At 39.0% G+C, this 22,527-nt stretch overlaps 1 protein-coding gene across 13 annotated transcripts in view; it reads right to left on the minus strand.

The window, feature by feature from the left end:
• The window catches only part of ASPH (aspartate beta-hydroxylase), a 213,038-nt gene that overhangs the window by 39,910 nt on the left and 150,601 nt on the right, over positions 1–22,527 (minus strand). For all 13 annotated transcript variants that reach the window (XM_035708219.2, XM_049103940.1, XM_035708218.2 and 10 more), the window contains 5 exons: positions 20,262–20,412; positions 18,014–18,150; positions 11,178–11,276; positions 8,976–9,065; positions 3,076–3,213 (listed from right to left, as the gene is read on the minus strand). In XM_035708219.2, coding sequence (XP_035564112.2) covers positions 3,076–3,213; positions 8,976–9,065; positions 11,178–11,276; positions 18,014–18,150; positions 20,262–20,412 — 615 coding nt within the window. The remainder of the gene's footprint in view (positions 1–3,075; positions 3,214–8,975; positions 9,066–11,177; positions 11,277–18,013; positions 18,151–20,261; positions 20,413–22,527) is intronic.

Here is a 22,527-nt window from a genome sequence, read left to right on the forward strand (position 1 = left end):
AGGCTATGGTCTTCATGGTCGTCACAACTAGTATGAGACTGCCAGTTTTCAAGGCTATCCTCAGCTGGGGAGGAATGGATGAGAGCAAGTCAAGTTAGTATCCCACAAATCCTTCTGTTCTTACTGAGGCTTAGCAGATTTTCTTGAATAAATGTTCCTTAAATTACTGCAACTCTTTGGTTGATGTACAGAGCTCAGCAAATGTTGATTTTTGACAATTTTCTCAGTGCTTTCATCGCTTTTATGGAGGGGCAGAGTTGCAAAGATATTCCCCTTGTCATTCCAAAATCCTGCCCCATCCCCCAATATTTTATAAGCATAATTAAATACTTGATATTTCAACAGGAACTCTGGATACTTTAAACATCCTTCCCCCCCCAAAAAAAAGAAAAAAAAAAAGAAAAAAAATAAACATCCTTCCCTATTATATAGCAAAAATTTCTAGAAAAGAATGCCCTTGTCCCTTCCTCCTCAAATAGGGTAGAGAGAGAGGATCTTCTTCTTTAGGCATCCCTCCCAATGCAGTAGCAATAGGAGAGAATTTCCCCACATTCAGGAAAGGCCCAAAAGGATGTTGTGCCAACTACTTATATGTAAGAAATATAAGTAGTATGATTTTTATATCCCTGAGACTTCTGACACATCTATGGGACAACTAGAGAAACATTATAGAAACGTATACAACACACTTCATTTGTGAGCACCATGTATCAGATACTGTGTAGTCGTGAATACAACAAACATGGTCCCACTATCTTAGAGCATAGGACACAGGAGACTATATGGCACTACAGAGGCTATTAGAATGCAGTATAAGCACTTTAAAAGGATGTATAAGGTGTTTATGGATACATGGACAGAAAGACCCTTATTTTATTCTCCTAAAAGAAATGACCACTTGTAACATCTGAAGGATGATAAATAGGAATTGGCTGTGAAGAGGATAGGAGAGAAGGGGAAAAGGAAGGGGTAAAGGGTGGTGAGACTGTCACATGGGATGCCCTGGTGGGAGGTGGAATTTTGGCTGATTTATAAACAGTAAAGGGCAGTGGTAAGAAATACATAGTAATGAAATTGGAATTTTGGGTAAAGCTGAATCCCTGACCAAAACTATAAAGTTGGAAAGGAGTATTAACCATGGGATTACATGGTGAATTAACTTTCATATTGCATGTTAATGTCACTCTGCAGCTGGAGATAGAATAGAATGACAGAAAAATCCATTTGGGGAGCTCAGCTTTGGTTTTAACAAGAAGACTTTAACAAGAAACTTTAACAGCAGCTGAACCAGAGTGGAAAGTTTTTTTTCTTTAGAAAATGAATGACAAGAAAGGGAAAACAGAGAGCAGAGAACAGTGTTTGGATCTGAGTGCATGTCTCCAGTTAGCAAGAACACCGAACCCTGGAGGTCACTCTTCCAACATCCATTGTGCCTTTCCTTCTTCCTACCAGACCGCTGATATAGTTCAGGCGTTTATTTCCTTTCAGGTTAATCCACTGGACTTAGATCTTTTTCTGGGCTTCAGGAGTTGATATATTGGTTTAAAGATAATCTCTTAGACCCTTTCCAGTAATTCATCCAGAATGGAAAAGTGACTTAATTGGCTCGATCAGACTGGAGGCAAAGATTTTTGTTCCCTGGTTGATGGAAAGGTACACTCTCCTGCTGGAAGCCTGCTGCCCCAGCCTGCTGCTAGCTACTCAGTTTCTCAGACTCTTTCATAACTGTGAACGCCCATGTGATTTGGTTATGATCACCAGAACAAAGTCTCCTAGGAAGTTTCAAGAGGGCCATTTGGGCCTGGTGTGGTGATTCAACAATGTTATGAAGCTCTCAAACACTTTCTAACCTTCCATTCCAGGTACTTCTGACAACTGTCTTGAAGTAAGCAAACACAGGACTAAGCTAACCAGCGAAGAAGTGTAGAGACAAGACAGGGGTTGTACACTCTTACACCTAGGTGTACAACTCCTGAAGTCTGCCCTACTGCTGGGCTAGGCTTCCTTTGCCCCAGTAAATCAAATTCCTTATTCCTTAAGCCAGATTCCAGTTGTATTTCTGGTACTTGACCTTTAAAGCGTCCTAAAAGTCATAGTAGGGAAATAAACTTACAAAGAGACCAATAGAAAAAGATGAAGTGGTAGAAAGAGAATCAGAAGAGCTCGATGTGATACAATCTGAGGTAGAATAAAATTTTACAATGGAAAGAACTGCTGATAGCACAAAACCGTAGTAGATTTGTTAAGGAAGATGTTTTTCCTGTACCGTTTCTGTTTTGGATATAGAATCTCTTTAAATCGATCTGCAGTCATTGTCACCACACCATGTTTTTCTGACTTATAAAATATTCAAAGTCTAACTGATGGTGGCCTACTTTACAACTGGATTATGATCATTATAGTTTGATTTTACAATGAAATACAGAATAAGTATGGTCAAGTAAAACTTATTTAATGTAAGTAAATTGAAACTACATGGAAACCTTCTTTCCCCCAAGTGGAAAAAAATTCATCAGTGACGTCTTATATTTTATATATTTCAAGATATTCTTTAGCAAAAAAAGTGAGAAATGTAAAACATTTAAAAGTAGACTCCAAGCTGAAACTAACTAAGAGTTGGATGCCTAACTGACTGAGCCACCCAGGCATCCCTAAAGTTATTTTTAAGTTATTTATATTAATGTGTAACGAAGTCTTTGTTATTTTTAAAGATTTCATAAGTATTTAGTTTTAATTTCTTTTAGTTTTAATGTCTAATAATTATATTGATAGACGATATAATTTTCTTCCCTGTCTACAGATTCCTTGGAATGCTCTATAATTTTTAGGAGTGTAAAGTGGTCCTAAAGTCCAAATGTTTCAGAACTGCTTTTCAAGAAAAATTCCCTTCTTCCCCAACTAAACTGAACTTTTGTCTAATGGGATGAAAAGATTCATTATGCAATCTTTTTTGCAACTGTCACCAGATGTAAAACTGACCTCCTCCCTGACATTCCTCTCTATGGTAAGCATTCTCTGATTTTGAGTAGGAAATAGATAAGGATTCGTGAGGATGAAGTCTAACTTAGCACTCACCTTCACTAGTTCTGTGTAGCCTGTTTCTTTTGGGGTCCACCATGGCTGGGCTTTCAGTCCATGCACATTGTAGAGTGAGCGCTGCCATACAGATGCAAAATGTCCCCTCTTGTGCCCAAGCTCGTACCACTTATATGCCTGAAAGAACAGAGAGACTGACCTACGTACACATGAAGTATCTGTATTAATTTAAAAATAATCACTTTTGCAATATTTATTAATTTTTTTAAATTTTACTTTTTTACAATCTTATTTATTTATTTGACAGAGAGAGAGAGAGAGAGTGCGCACAAGCAGGCTCTCCACTGAGCAGGGAGCCCGATGCGGTACTTCATTCTAGAACCCTGGGACCAAGACCTGAGCTGAAGATAGATGTTTAACCGACTAAGCCACCCAGGTGCCCCCACTTTTGTAACATTTAAATAGTTTGCTAGTTAGGTGCTCAAATCTGTTATACTGGTGAAAATACCATTATTTGATTGGGCTTCTGATAAAGACATATTATTATTATAAATGCATGTCTGCACTTTGTTTTCACTCTTAGGCTTTATGTTCTCATAATGAGGATTCACTCATTTTGGTCTTCCTCAGAGTGTCCAGCACAGAATCTAAGACTTAATTGTCAAGTGGATAGATAATGTAAGAATGTAAGAAACCATAGTGGCTTTTATCTTTTAGCTTTCATTTCTAAGTTCTACTTTTATGTTTCCTTTAAAAGGAAAGGATTATGATTTTAATAATTTCTTCGAAGATACTTGCATTTACTGAATTGGATTGCTGAAAGGAAAAGGACTTCTTTTCACATGTACCTTCTCTCCATGTCTGCATTTCAGAAGCCGGCCCCAAGGTAAGAGGATATAAATTCTCCATAAAATTAAATAGACAGAAAGGAAGTATCATTCTGAGCTGGCAATAAATATAGCAATAGCCCATATTAGATTTTTTAAAGGGGAATTTTTTGTTCCTTTTTGGTTTTTTTTTCTGCCATGAGGGATAACATTTGTGGCTTTAGGCTAGTTGTAACATGATACAACTTGCCTCCATGAAGACTAGCCTTTTCAGGGACAGCTGGCTGCAGAGTATGCTACGCCATATGTCTCCTTCCAGTGACACCCACACCATATGCTCCCCAGGGCCCCCCCTACAAGGTTCCAGCACCACGCACACTCCATTGTCTTCAGGTTGGAAGATGCCCCAGTGTTGTACTTAATAGTACGGCCTTCAATACTCCAAGTCTGAGCTAATGATTACTTTTTGAAGAGTGATTTCAAATATACACTTCGATCAATTAAACCAGGCATTTGGTATCAGGTAGGTTAAGAAGATACTCAAAAAGAATAATCTTCATAGAACTACAGATATACTTTATTTTTATTATTATTGCTTTTAAAGATTTATATATTCTTGAGAGATTGAGAGACCACGGAGGGTGGGAGGGGAGCAGCAGAGGGAGAGAAAGACAATCTCAAGTAGACTCCCCACTGAGCATGGAGCCCGATGCAGGGCTCCATCTCACGACCCCAAGATCAGGACTGGAGATGAAACCAAGAGTCAGACGCCCAAATCACTGAGCCATCCAGGTGCTCCCAGATATACTTTATTTTTATTTTATTTTTTAAAGATTTTATTTATTTATTCATGAAAGACAGAGAGAGAGAGAGGCAGAGACACAGGCAGAGAGAGAAGCAGGCTTCATGCAGGGAACCCGATGTGGGACTTGATCCCCGGACTCCAGGATCACCCCCTGGGTCAAAGGCAGGCTCTAAACTGCTGAGCCACCCAGGGATTCCCCCAGATATACTTTAAATGTAAAACATACTACCTTTTAAAAGTCTTAAAATTCTTAGGTCAAAATTTCCTTCGTTTTCACATTAAAAAATCAAATGTGATAACAATATCCCTTCGTAATTCCAATAACACTTTTCAGTTGATTACTCACTTTTACATGTGTGATCACATTGGATCTTTCTAATAATCTCAAATATGTCCATTTTTATAAATGTTGAAACTGAGGTTTAAAAAGGATATAAATATCTTGAACTATAACCCAGGGCTCTGGCAACTCATTCCACTCTCTATCTTTGTATCATTAAAAAAGAAAAAAAAAACTATCAAAAGTGATATTCATATTTATCTTTTTCAATAATATCTCAAATTAAGAATATATATACTAATCATTCTTATACTTTCCTTAAATCCATTAAGTTTTAGCCCTAAAGTAATTTCTTTAAAAGCCAGAAACTTTAATGGCTAATCACTGTCTGATTTTTTTTTAAATGTTACTTTTGAAATTAATTTGACTTTTTAAGATATTTCCTATTTATTTATTTATTTTTGATATTCCAATTTAAATTTAGAATTTCATTTCCTTACTTTCAGTGTTAAAGTGAACAACAATATTAATTACCAAAGTTGATTTTTTGAAACACTTATTTTAGAGTCAGTAGCAATTCATTTCATGGACCAGGCACATTGTCAGAAGTGAGGGGAAAAAATATTATAGGAAAACCAAACCAGCAAAGCTCATAGTTCTAGTTCAGGAGTTAGAAGTCAGGATATAGTCCTGGACTTAATATTCACCATGCTGGATGCCTATGCAAGTCATTTTGCTTATGGTGGCATGTTTAAATTATCTATAGGGTCTTTTGTCACACTTACATCAGTCCTACTGGATTCTTAATTTTGTGCCCCTCTGCCACTTACAGAAACAAAACCATGACAATGATATGTCAGGAATTTTAAGAAATTATCTTCAATTATATAGAGGACCCAACAAATTCTGTCAGAGTGCTTTCTTACTATACAAGTGTGCTAGAAAATCAATGATCAGGGCTCCTGGGTGGCTCAGGCTGGTAAGCATCTGCCTTAGGCTCAGGTCATGATCCCAGAACCCACATTGGGCTCCCTGCTCAGTGGGGAGTCTGCTTCTCCCTCTCCCCCTGCTGCTCCCCCTGTTTGTACTCTGTCAAATAAATAAATAAAATCTTAAAAAAAAGAAAGAAAATCAATGATCAAATTAGAATCCTCTGAAAATTTTCTCTAGTTACTATTTTCCTTCCATACCTCTAATCAAGGATATGAAAAAAAAAAAAAAAGATATGAAAATAAACAAAAAGATCACCTGGGGATACTTTCTTACTTGTGTTTTATATCAATGTTTTCTATAAGTCACATTGCTGCCAGGTATGGTTTACACATACACATACACACACACACACACTCACCACAAAGAAATAATAGGTCCAAAGAACGATCCCCACTCAAGAAAGCCCAGGCCCCGTCAGGGGTGCAGGCCTGTCAGGTGTGACCCCAGTAGGAGCCCATCCTGTCTGGAGTGTGGTGCACAGTGGGCCATGTGAGACACATCTGTGGTAGGAACAGCTGGCTGCAGCTGGACTGTGGAGGACCATGAATGCTACCACTTTGACATATGACTTTATTTGTATTTTGCACTGTAGGGTTTCTGAACATATGATGGCCTGGAAGAAAGTAAGATTAAAGTGGGACACAGCCGGGCTTGTCCAGCCATCCCTGAGGTTGGAACGTAGCAAACAGCAACAGTGACTGAGCTAGCAGGAAGGCAGGATGGGTGCCAGGGGTTGAGGAGGCAGACTTCCCTAAATGAGGCCTTGACCTAACTGGAGAGAAGGTGGCAATATCATCAACTGAGAGATGGGACCCAGGAAGCAAAACAGTTTAGAGGAAGACAAGGGAGCTATCTCTGTAACCCCATGTGCTGACGCTAGGCAGGCAGGAGAGCCAGGATTTGGACTTGGACTAGGAGAGGGGCTGTGGCCTTGGGAGTTACAGAAATACTAACTAGAGATGCAGCTGAACCCTTACAAGACCACCATGGTTTGTCTTCCTCCCTCTTCCTGCTCATTCGAAATAAGCTTGTTAGAAAAACCTTCTTCAAAGACAATTTTATGTCTGCCTCTGCAGCACAGAGGCTGTGGGTTTGCTTCTCTCTCAGTGCCTGAGCAGAACCCCTGCACTGGAACATAAAGGATGGTTGCTTCTCAGTTTGCAAACTCAGAACGTGACAGTGAGTTCACAGATTCAATACCCAATATTGAGACCATACTGACATAGGGCTCCTCGAAGCTTTTTTTTGTTCTGCTGTAAGGATGAATCCTTGTGAATTTTTGAAATTCAAGAACTGTGATGTTCTTTGCATATTAATGATAATTAAGCTGATAGAACAGTCCCATAGGTTCAAATCTCAAGCCCCTGACAAATGTTTAGCAGTGAATTCTTTGCCCTTGAAGTAAGGGCTGTTTTCATCTACGATGTGAGAATAAATTGCAGACTTCTTTTATCTGTCTTTGCCCTGGACCCTGAGATGTTCAAAGATAAATTAATTAGTGACAATTACATTTATTGCAATCAGACACGAACATTATCCAGTGTTAGATACTACAGCAAAGTCTTTCTTATCCTTCTCACTCAAAGGAGCTACCAGGCATTTATATCTAAAACAGTGAAAGAACACAAAAATGAGAACTAATCAGCAGGTTATTTTCCCTTCTCCACTTCTAATGCCTCATTTTATTCCAGTTGCCTGACTGATAGGTTAGAGAGGAAAGGGACAGATGTACAGAAATATATTAGGAAAACAGTGTCAATTATCCAAATCTCTCTTACACCAAATTGGTTCATGTGTCTAGCTGGCAATTACCCCATCACAAAACCCCCCTGCTCTCACGAACCCTCACTTGTCCAGATGGTTCCATGTTTTAGAAACCTGAAGCTGTGTTATCTTTTATTTTCATCTTTTAAGTGGACTGCACTTTACAACATATATGGAATGCAATGGTTACAAAGACACAATGTCTCGCTTCACCCTCATTCCAGGTCTGTAAGGAGAGCCCTCCCTGTCTCTTAGAGCCCCAGGATGATGTAAGACAGACAAGGAGGGCTCCATTCTCCACCAACATCCTATAAATCATCATGATCGTGACAGTTTGGGAACTTCAGTACATGATGTCATGATTAGTAATCTAATATTATGTTTAAAGAAGCTGACATTGTACTCAGTAAAAAAAAAAAAGCAATAATCACTAAGAAAACATGCAACCTGTTTTAGCTATTCCATTTGCCTGTCATTACTAGAGCTACAGGTATTCATCTGAAACTTCGTAATGAACACCAGAAGGCAATTTACATAATTAACCACTGGGTAGGGTGTGCTTAGGAATTAGCTGAATAAAGACTTCATTCTAAAAATAACTACTTTTTAAATCCCAAAAACAAAATAAAAACAAATCTAGGCATACTGTTAAAATATTTTAAAAATATTTAAGCAACTTCAGAGACATCTCTTCATTTCATGATTTTAAAAATATTTTTTTCCAGGGAGGCCTCGGTGGCTCAGTGGTTGGGCATCTGCCTTTGGCTCAGGTTGTAATCCTGGGGTCCTAGGATCAAGTCCCTCATTGGGCTCCCCACAGAGAGCCTGCTACTCCCTCTGCCTATGTCTCTGCCTCTCTCTCTGTGTCTCTCATGAATAAATAAATACTATCTTTAAAATAAATGAATAAATAAATAAAATAAAAAATATTTTTTCAGAGCAATGCTTATCTCTTTACACACCAAGACCAACATGTGTGCACACACACTCACAACCCTACACATACACAGGACTAATTGAGAGGTTGCTCTTATGATTACTCAGCTAGTATCTTGGAAGAAACTATAAAAGTCAAAAAGCCCCAAAATTCTTTTTAGGCAGGAGTTGTTAGGTTGTTAAAAAAAAAAAGTTTAAATAGCTAAACAGTTTTAATCACTACCTTCAAAGTTCATGCTCAAAATATTTTTTCAATTGTAAATTTCTTAGTTACTCTCACCCACCCCCAAGGTTACCCTCTGTTAAGAGAACGAGAAATTCACAAGCTCCTTACCTCTTTGTTCCCAACCCGCTGCATGGCATCCCCCAGGTGGAAGTAAAACCTCCCATCATCAGTGCCAGGATCCCCAGATTCTATTCCTTCCTGCAAAAAGGACAGTACTAGTATTTGATGAAAAAAATTAAATAGGAGTTCCAATTCATTGATTTACTTAATCTTTATATACCATACAAAAATCTAAGGACAGAAAAATTCATCTCAATATTGAAGTCTGGCAATTAGGTTACTGGTCAACATTTAGAATGCAAACTCAAAAAGAGGCGATAAAGCCAAACTTAACAATACATTTATCATTAATTAACAGTGTAATAGCCCAGAAAATTAGTATGTGAGTCATCTCTGTGGAATTAATCACATTTCAATATCCTAGAGAATTTCTTGACTGGGTATTTATCCCGTTTATTTGGCTCTCCAAATCCTACCATAAGTCATCTGGAGGCTTTTTATTCCTGAACCAAAATGTTTCGTTGCTCATAAAATGTTTGACGAGCTAGAGACTCAACTGAAAATAATATTTCTTTCTACACAAAACAAATGTGTCCTCACCTTTTAATGAAATCTTTTTACAAAACTTAAAATAGGATTAAAGCCAGCTGGGCTCTTTGAAAATGTGGTTGTTATTAAACAAATCCTATGCTAAAGCATTTAGCTTATTTCAACCCCATTTCAGGGCTGAATTGAAGTGTATATAAACAACAACATCAACAACAAAGAGAATGAGAGAAGAGAGAGTAAAGCTAGAGAATGAATCTGGAAAAGCAAAAGGACAAAGCTAAAAAAAAAAAATTTAAATGTCAAGAAATTCTTTCTAAAAATCTGCATTTTCAGGTCTCTTCACCAGAAACTCATTATCTTCATTGGGGAGACATTTTATTTGCATAATGCTGGAAAGTAGCAGCAAGGAACAGGAGTAGCATCACTCAGAAGAGAGCTGTGATCAGGGCTCTTGACTGACAGGTTAACTAACACACCCAGCTCTCTGTTTCCCCAATCTCTAAAGCATGGAGAGCACTACTGGTCCCTTATGATGCCAAAGGAAATATAAGAGGAACACTTTCAATCAGAGAAACTCACATGCCCAGAGGGTCTGGGTAGGGAATGTAAAGGTTTATAGAAGCCTGGTGACAGCCAGGAAAGATGGGGGGCAGGGGGCACAGGCCACCTCAAAGGGAACAATATTGCTTTGCTCCTGTGCTGGGATGTGGTCCAGATGTGATCTTTCAAGGGAAATCTGAAATTTACATGATTATATAAAATGCTCAGTTTCTTAACTAAAGCAAGCAATTAAAATTGTTTTTAATAGAATTGTGCTGGCCAAATAAAATATGCAAGCTATTTGCAATCAGTGGGTTGCTATTTGAGATCTCTGATTTAAGTCATATGAAAAAAAAAGAGATCAGACAAGTGTGATACATACTGCTACTTAAAAAACAAAAGTTCACAAGCATTCCATCAGCTACCTGTCTTAATATGGTAGCTGTTGGGTACATGTCACCATTTAGATTAAAATGAATTAAAATGAAAGTTAAAAATTCAGCTCCTCAGTCATATTAGCCACCTTTCAGATGCCCAACAGCTACATGTGGCCAGTGTCTACCATACTGGAGCATACAAATAAAGAATATTTCCACTATGAAAGAAGGCTCTGTTGAACAGCCCTTAATTAGACCATGTGTGATTCTGGTGCATTTGCAAGAATTCAACTAGACATACAAGATAAAAAAGATGGCATATTTTAATCTGAATATTTTGAACTAACACAGTTTTGGGGGTTTGACCTATTCAGGTGACATTTGTTACCATACTTTATGTCAGTTGCCATTAGTCAGGATTCAAACATTCAAACTAGACTGAATGTATAATTAAACTGTAAAAGGAACATTTAATGCATTACTCGTATTTTAAAATATTATATTAGTAATTTTGGTCTATCTTTCCCATTTAAATAAAAACTAGTAATTACAGTTTTAGGAATTTCTTCAGGACGTCTTTTCCAAATCTCTGCTCTTATGGTTGGCATTTCTACATGCAACACTGTCAATCACTGCCTATGAATGTCATGGTCAGGGGGTGTAGATTTTGAAGATGAAAAGACTCAGCAGTACATGCCAATCAATTGACAATGCATAATCAAGGGATTCCAAATGACTCAAAAGAATCAGAAGATGAAAAAAGAGAAAGGGCAGGGACAGTTACCTTTAAATAGGGAATGCTCTCGGCAATTTTGTTCTGTGCCTTCAGGATAAAGCCATAATGGACTTTAGCAAAGCCATCGTTTGGTGTCACGTTCAGAACCTAAAGTCAAAGGAAACACAAAACTATTTTAACGGACTACAAATTCTACAAATGGCTGTCAAAACACATTTTAATTAGCTTTGCTGTGCTTGGAGTGGATTATGATGTCATAGCCTTAAACACAAGAGTGTTTTGTCTCATTGCAATATTAAGTTTAAAAACCCCCATTTCTGGTCAACTCAAAATGCTCGCACATCTATACATCAGTTTTTTGAGAATGAAGAAATGAATGAAGAGGCAATGACCATGAAAGCACTGATCAAACAATACAAATCAGCAAGGCATCTGTCATTTGATATGACCTCTACATTTTTTTAGTAATCAGGGAAAAAAAAATGGATTTAAATTTGTTGTACTTAAAGTCAATTCTGAATGGTTATTGTATATTTCTTTACATGTATGCTTTACACATTGCCTTAAATAAGAGAAAATGTCGACTTGCATTTGTAATATATCATGATCCATTCATTTAACATAAATTTCTTGAATGCCTAGACCGTCTTAAGGACCGAGGATAAAGTGATGAGCAAATCCAATATTCTGTGATAAAACCCAAGTAAATATTTAATATAAGTCAAATCACTGTTTATTATCACATGCATTTATTATGATTAAAGATAAATTATGCAGAATGCCTTTAAATTAAATATTAGCAGTGAGAAATCAAAACAACAACATTCAACTTGTGAAGCTGCACAGACAAAATAATTCATGGAACAAAAGTGAAAGATGAAGGTTTGAGTTGAGTGAATATAAAGATGGATATTCTGTGGCCTCTTCTTCATCCTTCAGCTTGAGTGGGAGAGGAGAGTCAGGCTACCATGGGTTCCTTACATAGGACCCACACCCTCCCCTTGAAGAGCACACTGCTGTTACTTTAGAATTTTCTAGTTTGTATGTGGTCCTGCACCTCATCCATTCACAAATCCGGTCAACATTACCTTCCAAATATATTCAGAATCATGTCCCTGTGACTTCCTTCACCACACCACCCTGGGTCACATTTTGTTACCTTTCTCCTATGTTCTCACACAAGCCTCCTAACTGTGGACCTTCTGTACACCCAGCCCTGCTCTCTTGTAGCCCATTTTCTATAGGGATCCTGAATGATCTCACTAAATCCTACACCAGACTTCATCCCTACTCTGTTCAGAATCCAAATGGGCTCCATTTCAACTAGAGTAAAAGACGAAGTTCCAGGGACAGCCCTCTGGGCCTCCTTTGAGCTGGGCCTCTCTACCTCTCTGGCCTCCTCTCCTAAGCCCCACCCACTAGCCACCATGGGGCACCCTGGACTCTTTACTGCTATACAACAAGTCAAAAGACCCCTGCTCAGGACCTTTGCATATGCAGTACTCCTTTGCTTCAAACACTTTTCTCCCAGATATCCAAATGGCTCACGCCTCCACCTTCATGAAGTCTTTTCTCAGAGGTCACCATCTTGGTGAAGCCAATCTCCAACCACTCCATATAAAACAGAATAACCGCCCTGTGCACTAGTCACTGTTTTAACTTGTCTTGATTCCTTTTCTTCACAATGCTCATCACCATTTGACTTATTATCCTTTTATGTTTCCTACTAAGATGTAAGCTGTGCAGGGGTTTTTGTCTATTGTACTCACTGCTGATCCCCAGTGCTTAGAATTGTGCCCAGCACACGGCAGGTCATCAGGAAAGCTATAGTAACTGAATGGATGAGTGCATGCTGGGCTTTCTTCCTAACCAGATTTCTGAAAGCACAGCCTCTGCTTCTTCTTCACCTTCCAAGCACCTGTTACTAAGTGAGGTGCTGAGTAAGAGCACAATAAATACTTCTGGAACTGAAATGAATTGAATTGAGGCCAATCATGCTTCTGCTACTATAACTATAAGTGGACTACTGTAATGATGGCAGCTACATAATTAACAAATGTATTCATTTGCCAGATGTTTTAGAATACCCAGAGCTCTTCTAGGCTCTGGACATATAAACATAAATGAGATACACTCTCTTTTCTCAAGGGAGGTCTCAGTTAAGGGAGAAAGACAGATTCACAAGCAGACAGTGGTAATACAACATAATAAGTGAAAGCATGGTGATTGGCACACAGCATGCAAGGGGAGGAGAACCTAGCTCACTCTAGGGTTGGTGTGGCCAAAGCAAGGTCTGAAAGGTGTTTAGGGATGAAAAGGAGTTCACTGGGGAAAGGAAAGGTGGGGGACAGTGAGGGAGGAGGCATTCAAGGCACAGGAAAAAGTGAGTAAAGAAGAATAATGGGTCAGGAACAGCAAAAGTGAATGAGATCGGAAAAAGTGGGCAGGAGGCAAACCTCAAAAGGTCCTGTGCTTATTGCAGGTTACACGTAGATGCATAATGAATGTGTGCCTTGTATTATCTAGTGGTAATCAAAAAGCCTCATGACATGACAAGTAGCTTTATAAAATTTCTAAGGAAATCAAATTGAGGTTGATATTAATAATACTATATAGATTCTATCTCTTTATATACATAGCAGAGACAACGGCAAAAAACTGGTATGGATGACATTTCTTTGCATGACACAGTGCCAGCAAATAACCAAAAATCATATAATCACAAATAGTATTGCATATTAATATTACCAAATATCAATTTGCCACACTATCCAGTTAATTTCACTACTGGGTACTACTGGATATTTAACCCAAAGAAAATGAAAACACTAATTCAAAAAGATATAGGCACCCCTATGTTTACTGCAGCCTTATTTACAATAGCCAAACTATGGAGGCAGCCCAAATGTCCTTTGACAGAGGAAAGCATAAAGCTGTGGTATATATACACAATGGAACATTACTCGGCCATAAACAAGAATGAGAAAGGATGAGATCTTGCCATCTGGGCAACATGGATGGACCTAGATGGTATTATGCTAAGTGTAATTAGACAGAGAAAGGCAAATACTATATGATTTTACTAATGTGTTAAATCTGAAAAACAGAACAAACAAAAAAGCAGAAATGGACCCATAAATAAGCAGAACAGACTGGTGGTTGCTACAGAGGACAGGGCTGTGGGGATGGGCAAAATGAACAAAGGGGAGTGGGAAGTGCAGGTTCCCAGTATGGAAAGAGTAAGTCACCTGGATGAAAGGTACAGCCCAGGGAATATAGTCAATGATATTGTAATGTATGGTGACAGATGATAGCTACACTTGGGGTGAGTGCAGCATAATGTATCATGTTGTTGAATCACTATGTTGTACAACTGAAACTAATGTAACATTGTGTGTTAACTATACTTTAATAAAACAATGTTCAAAGACATATGTACAAATATGTCCACCACAGCATTGTTTATTACAACAAAAAAATGAGAAATAACTTATCCAACAATAGTGGTTTAATTAGTGAAGATACATCCCTAAGATACAGTGCTTGGCAGCTGCTAAAAATTATGTTCCAAAAGAATATTTATTCACTTATAAAAGTTCTGTGATAATAGGACAAATATATACCAATTTAATTGAAAACGACAAGTGTATGTTCTTTGTATGGAAGAGATAGGACACATACCGCATGTTTATCATGGTAGTCTGTATGTGAGAATGAGGCTGCAAATGATTTCTGCCTTTTGTCCTAATCTGTTTCTCTTGTTATCTGCATTAAGCACCTCTTAAATTTTGTAGTCAGAAAAGAGAATTAAAAGTTTACATCAATAAATAAAAAAGATTTTTACTGACTACGGTTCTTTATTTTTTGCCATTAAATGGAATTTAAAAGTATTTTAAACACTTCATTTCATCTTAAAACTTATTTGGGGGCATGTACCTTTTATAATGTAAATCATACATTATTATATAATGTATATCCTATATTATTACATAAACATAATACAAAAATACTTGAGCATACATATTGCAGGTATTTGCTGGAGCATGTTTTACTGGAAGGGTACACAAGCAAACAGGTATGAAAACCACTACTGTGGGCAGAGGGAAGCAGTGAGGAGTCGAAGCCTAGTGTGGGACGGTCAGATCTGTGTTTTATGTTGATGAAGGCTATGGAACAGCAAGCCTGGACAGATAAATCTACTCTAGTGTAGTCAAGAGATGATGAGTGTTGGAGTTAAAAAGGGAGGGGATATGAAAGATACTCAGAAGGTAAAATGAACAGATATTGGTGATTTGTTATCAGGCTGAAACTCCATGAGGACATTTCCCAAGCTAGTGTGTATGGGTTTCAATAAACATGTGTGGACTAAGTGAATGGATATATGTGAGGAGTGAGTGGAGGGAAAAATCAGGAGACTGCTGGACTCTAGACCATGAGTGGCCTGGGTAACTCACAGGACTCTAACACAGAGGGGGATGCAGGAGCACCTCCAAAACTATGGTGGTCAGCAATCTACATCAAACATTTTAAAGCAGTCTTATTGAAACTTAAAAGGAGCAAGACAAACCAAAAACCCAGAAAGGGAACCAACAATTTTTATTTATTTTTTATAAAAAGATTTATTTATTTTAGAGAGAGAGTGAGGAGGAGGAGAGAGGGAGGAGAGAGGGTGGAGGAGAGGGAGAAGAAGAGAGAGAGAGAGAGAGAGAGAGAGAGAGAATCTCCAGCAGCCTCTCCAAGAGCAAGAAGCTGGACACGGGGCTCAATTGCAGGACTCTGAGATCATGACCTGAGCTGAAATCAAATTTAAGAGGCTTAACCAACTGGGCCATCTAGGGGACCCCAATGATTTTGATAAATTATCAAAGATAAAAATCAACATGAAGGAAAGTATAAAATTACAGTATCAATTCTTTTCTGAAAATGATCTTTGAGACATAAACATATCAGGATAAATTGGTTAAGGACAGAGAATGCCTCAGATATAGTTTATTAACTTAGAAGTGGGAGAAGGGAATAAAAGGCAAACCTCACACATATTTTCAGTCTATTAATGCTTCTTTAAAAAGAAGCCCACTCAACTGTACAACATGGCTCTATTTTAGACTTTCTGCATCTTGTTATGCTTATTCAGATGAGACTATGATTTCAAATAGATAAACGACAACAAATACATCTTATTTGTCAAGATGAATTGAAATGTTACACATATGAGACCTAGTATCAGGTAAAAACAATGAATATATTCAAGGAAGTTTCCGAGAAATTGAGGAAGGACAAATCCACAGTGGGTGGGAGAATCGAGAATGCTTTCAGATCCTGCCTTCACCTTAAAAGTGCTCGGATTCCACTCAACACTTGATCATGTTTTTTGGAGGGAAGGAAGGAAGGAGAGCAGGAGAGAAGGAGAGAAGTGCACAATTTCATCTTTGAGGCTTCTGAAAGTGACGGAATAACGGGTATATCTGATACAGTAGGTATATTCTTACATCATATAATCCTGAATTGTGAGATACATAGTATTTCCCTTAAACCAACTTTGTAAGACAGGGCACCAAGTGGTAGGCTGTGGCCATTAGCAACTACAAGGCCCCACATGGCCATGACCTGGGACAGGTACTTCAGTGAACAGCTCACATTTCAACACTCCAGGATCAATCGACCTTATGTAGATATTAATCATGCTAAATATAATTAGCAGAGTCTTATTTCTTAATAAGCAGAAGTCTTATTTCTATTCTCTCAGAAAATATAAAAATTATGACAAGGATGAAGAGAAAATTGTCCTGAAATTTGATGATTTTCAATGAAGCCTCCACCCTCTCTGTGAGTGGCCCCAGTCCCTAGAATGAACATGAATTCATTGAACTTGACAGCATTTTTAAACAAGAAGAAATCATATTGGCAATCACGGAGTAGTAGCATTTTGATGTAAAATATGCCAGCTTGAAAGCCATTGACCAAAATGCCTAAACTAGAGAGTAACAAGTAAATGTGTTCACCTTTCTTTCATAGAGGCATTAACTTTCTCCAGCTGCAAAGTTTATTTGGTATTCTGTGTATTTTATTGCAAATGAATTTCCTCATTGCTCAAAAGAGTCATAGTTTCCTAGATTTATAGTCACTTGTGACTTGGAGGTTATCTATTAAAATAACCATTAGAAGGGAGAAATCCTTTCAAAGGCATCCCTGCCCTCTGAGAGGTGAGTGATTTACTCCACAAGCCTGAAAGGCTCCTGCTTTGTAATCTCTTTCTAGATTGGATGTTGGGTAAAAAAAGAGGAAAGGTTGTTTATTTTTACATTTATGGAAAAACTGAGTTCTACTTCCTAACATGAAGCATGCTCTTAGAAAGGGTGTTTGTGGACTGATAAATATGAAGTTTTAAAACTATCACTATTATAGGGGTGCCTGGGTGGCTCAGTCATTGAAGCGTGGACTTGACTTTGGTTCAGGTCATGATCTCAGAGTGTGGGGTTCAGGTCATGGTCTCAGGGTGTGAGACTGAGCCCCACATCGGGCCCTACACTTAGCAGGGAGTCTGCTTGTCCCTCATCCTCCCCCTTTGCCCCACCCCACATGCATGGACTATCTCTCTCAAATAAAATCTTTAAAATTTATTTTAAAAAGCTATCACAATTATAAGTTGAAAGTTTTGATGTACCAAGTGCTAACTAAAATTTTAAATTTCCTGATCATGGGAAAACAAGGATGAAGACAAAGTTTAGAATATATCAACTTTACTAATACTTACATTCTCTTTAACTTAATTTAAAGTAAAGACGGCGAGAGGTTGGGCGTAATAAATTCAATTTACCGGTGGCGTTAAAACTTCATGCTCAAAACAACTGGATGCGGTCAATAGAAGACTGCTGTCTGCTCACCTCTTCGTAGACCTTCTGGGCATTGTTATTATCACCTATCAAGAGGTACCCCACTCCAAGGTCATTCTTTAGAGACATATCATCAGGAAACAGTTGAACTAATTTCTGTAGGGTAATCAGAGAGCCTCTCATGTGACCTGATTTGGTAAGAGGAGGAAAAAAAAAACAACCCAACTCAACAGAAATCAAAACAGATCATGTACATCTTTGTACTGAGTCTACAAAGCATGAGAGACTATTTGATAGAGCCCGAAGAGCAGCTGAAATCTGACCCTACACACTGATGGCCTCTTAGGATTTTATTATGCAGCTGCAATGATTGCCAATAACTCCTGTGAGTAGATCCCGAATATAATACTGGTTATAAACATATTAAAGACATTCTCACTTTCTAAATTCACCAACATTTATCTTTTTATGTCAAATTCCCTCTTTAAAAAGTTTTATCAATTCCCTATAAAAAAATTGTTTCCCTGGGTTATCTTTGGTTTATTACGATTAAATTCAAGATTGTGAATAGAGAACAAATAAAAAATCTAACAGATCTTGGGTCTAACATCCAGTGTGAAACTTGAAAAGGCATTGAGGTATACTGTTGATGCTGGTTCCAATTAAAGTGTCCTCATCTCCAGGTAATGAATGACCTAGTCGTAGAGCAAGAAGACATCATCTGGTATTATGGGACCCTCTGGTGGATGATAGGATACTATGCACTACAGGAATCCTGAAAACTCCAGCTCCAGTTGATTTTTAAGGCTGTGTGAAGGAAATTTAAATTTATGGGGTCAACTGTCATTATTCCTCACCCCAGTTGGAAATAAATTGAATATGGGAAAATGTACACAATAAGACCGATATACATGACAAAAGTAATTCTCTAAAGGGCTCAGTTGCCCACTAATTAAGTATTAGCCACGAGTATTGTAGGACTATCAATAAGCTAATGCAGTTATGTCTTGCTAACAGATAAACTATTTGGCGTAAAACATCACCAGCTTATCCTATGGCCTTCTCCTGGTTACAAGCTGATCTTGGATTGGTTTGCTTGGTGATTCATTTGCTTACTCACAAATCTGACTCTACTTCTCTGTACATTCCCTTCCTCACTCCCTGTCCAACTTAGGTTCATGTTTTTCCTCTGCTCCTATACTTCCCCTGATAGCTACTGCAAAGGCCCAGGTGCATAGCCCTTCTGACCGTCATCCCTGTCCCTTTTACTGGTCTCATGCAGCCCTATTCTATCTCACCACCTTATCACCTTCAATAAAACCTCCTCTCCACCATTCCCTCCTCACAGAGCCTCTTCCCTCCTTCTTTTCCTCATTTTCACTTGGAGGGAAAGACTATATTTGAGTATTGAAGGATGGCTGCAGGAGGAGGTATTTGGAGGCAGCCTTTCCCCCAGTGCCAGAAATAAATAAGGTGAGTCAAGGGAAGGCACTCAATGCAAAGTTTAAGAGGCTGCCCAAAATTCAGTCATCAATACTTTTATGCAGTCTTCCTAAAAATCAAAATTAATATAAAATATCCACAATGAACAAAATATCAAAATTTAAAGGACAAAATAAGTAAACAGTGCTTAACTGAGCCATATTGGAGCCTGAGGCAAGAGGAAAAGTCAGTAACACTAATTTTGTGCCCAAGGTGAGTGCCTCCACTGAGTGCCATTCTCGTCTTTTCCATCCTGTATGAGTGCTGTATGTTTTCCTTCATCTTGACTCACCCTTTTGAATAGAAGTCTAATGGATCGTTTCTTCTAGTTTCTAATCACCCCTGGAGTGGGCTGTGCTCCTATTGGACTTTGGTCATTTACTAAAGTGACACAACTACCCTTAACCCCATCCTTCAGGAAACTGGTAACAGGTGTCGCTTGGTCTTCAGTATCACTGATATGAGCCTCTCCTATTGGCATCAGTAACTATTCAGGTAACTGAATAGTCAGTTTTTGACTCCAGACCTACTAATTTATTAGCTGTGATTCCTTAGGCAAATTATCCAACCTCCTAGCATCCCATCTGCTTCAGTTTTCAAATTAAGGGGGTGGGTAGTGTGAAAAGGTGGTAAAATGCCATCTGCATCTTTGTAAGTATTAAGGTTAGACCGCCATTTCTGTCTAGGACCCATCCTGGAAAACTACCTGAAATTAATTATGAAACTCAGGTCCCCCCCTGATCCCCCAGGTAACTAAGCTCTTCTAAGAGTACACAGCATGGCATTTGCTGCTGAACTAACTCTTTTTCCATCTTACCCAGAAATTGCTGTCTGTCTGAGCGCCGTTTCAATGTCAGCTTCAGCAAGTCTGTGGGGACATTGGGCAGGCTGGCCACCTCCTGGTAGGTTTCAATGGCCCCGCGCAGCACCTCATTGCTCCTTCTTTTCTCAGCCAGATCATCTTCACACTGGAGGAAGTCCCCACAATGGATAAATGTCCCATGACATGCTCTATTTGTAATCACCCAAAATATGCACGTAAAGTTAATTTCTGGACATGCATGAAAAGCAATTTGAGACAGATGAAAATCTTGTCTTTATCAAGAGATTAAAAAGCAAACAAAGAAAAGCAATACAACGTGCTATCTAAATAACACAAAGACAATTTGGCTACCAGCTGGAGATGATGAAAAAATATCATAAAAGCGAGAGCAGTTAATATATGCCGGGTTGATGGAGACCTGTATCGTGTTACACATTGACATTACATAGACAGGGCTCCAGCTCGTCCTTCCTGCTCTCAATAGTTTGTGTGTTCACTCATTCTTTCAACACCTATTATCTGGGAGCTATGCAGCAGGCAAAGTAAACAAAACAGATAAAGCCTTTTCTCATTCTGCTTTAATATGAAGAGAAAGACAATATACAAATCAAAGTATCATGTGTCTGGCGGCCATAAGTGCTGGGGATGAAAAACAAAGCAGGCTTAGGAGTGTTGGCAGTGGGCAGTAGGAAGAGCTAGTTTAGGCAGGATGATCAGGGATGGGCTGAAAGAAATGAGGGAGCGAGGCATGAGGATATCTGGGGGAAGAACATTCCAAAGCAGAGAAAATAGCAAGAGCAAGGCCCTGGTGGGCAGGCGGGGAGTGAGGGGTAGGGGAAAGCTTGGTGCAGGAGTGGGACAAGGAGGAGACCGGCACAGGGGTTGTGGTCAGTTAATGAAGAATGTGGTAACCTGTTGCCAACTCCACTAGATCACCCCTAAGTGAGATGGAAAGACACCAGGGGTTTTGACATGATCTATGTGGAAAGGATCACACCAGTAGTGTAATGGAGAAAAGACTGCAGGGGTAGCAGAGAAGCATGGAGGCCAGTTAGGATGTTCTGGTAGGAACCCAGACAAGGAGTGATAAGGAAGGTTTGGACTACAGTGGTAGGAATGAGGTGATAGTAAGTAGGTAGATTATAGATACATTTTGAAGGTCAGAGCCAACAGATTTGCAGTTGGGCTGAATGTGACAGAAAGGGAGGGTGAAAAGTCAAGGATAAATAAAAGGTTTTGGCTTGAGTGATTCCCAGATGGCACTGCCATCCCCTGAGAATGGGAGGACAGGGCAGTAACAGATCTGTAGGCATTCAGAATCAGGAGCTCCATTTTGGACGTATTAAGCCCAACATCTGTTAGGTACCCAAGCGGAGATGCTGGATAGAAAGGTACATATATGAGTCTGGGGTTCAGGAGAGAGGTCAGAAAGGCAGGGGAGGGTCAGCAAAAAAGACAGAGAAAGAAAGGTAAGAAGAAAATAACAAAAAAGTATGTTGGAGGTTAAGTGACAAAAGGCATCAGGAGGGAATGGTCAGTCATGTTAGGAGTGGCCATCAGGTGGGGCACCCTGGTCATGATGCTGGATTGGGGGATGGGCACCCCTGATGGCCCTGGCAGGGCATTCGTATGGGACAACTGGGGACACATAGTAGAATGGAGTAGGATCAGAAGAAACCAGGAGGGATGGAGGTGCAGACAACCCTCAAAGGGCAGCAGAGATATGGGCCAAGTGGAGGGAAATCTGGAGACCAGAGAGAGGTTTTTATGCTTTTGGCTTTAACAATGGGAAACATTACAGCATGTTTCTAAGCTGATGCAAAAGAGTTGGTAGAGAAGGAAAATGTGCTGATGCAGGAGACATAAAAATCAACACAATGTCCTTCAGCAGGTGGGAGAGGATGGGAAGGGGACCAGAATAGTTCATCCAAGCTAACGGGAGGGAAGGCAGAGAGTATGGGAGCAGGTGGAGGTAGGCTGTTAGTGCTGCAGTGGGATCAAGTTCTCTTTGGATACTTTTCTTCTTTTTACTTTTCTTCTTTTTTTAAAGATTTTATTTTTTATTTATTTATGAGAGACACACAGAGAGAAGCAGAGACATAGGCAGATGGAGAAGCAGGCTCCCTGAAAGGAACCTGATGTGGGACTTAATCTCAGGACCCAAGGATCATGCCCTAAGCCAAAGGCAGATGCTCAACTAGGTGTCCCTGGATACTTTTATTTTCTTAGTGAAATAAGCACGGTTCTTCACTGGAGATTG

Source organism: Canis lupus, chromosome 29, assembly GCF_003254725.2.
Source record: "Canis lupus dingo isolate Sandy chromosome 29, ASM325472v2, whole genome shotgun sequence".
Lineage (NCBI taxonomy): Eukaryota > Metazoa > Chordata > Mammalia > Carnivora > Canidae > Canis > Canis lupus.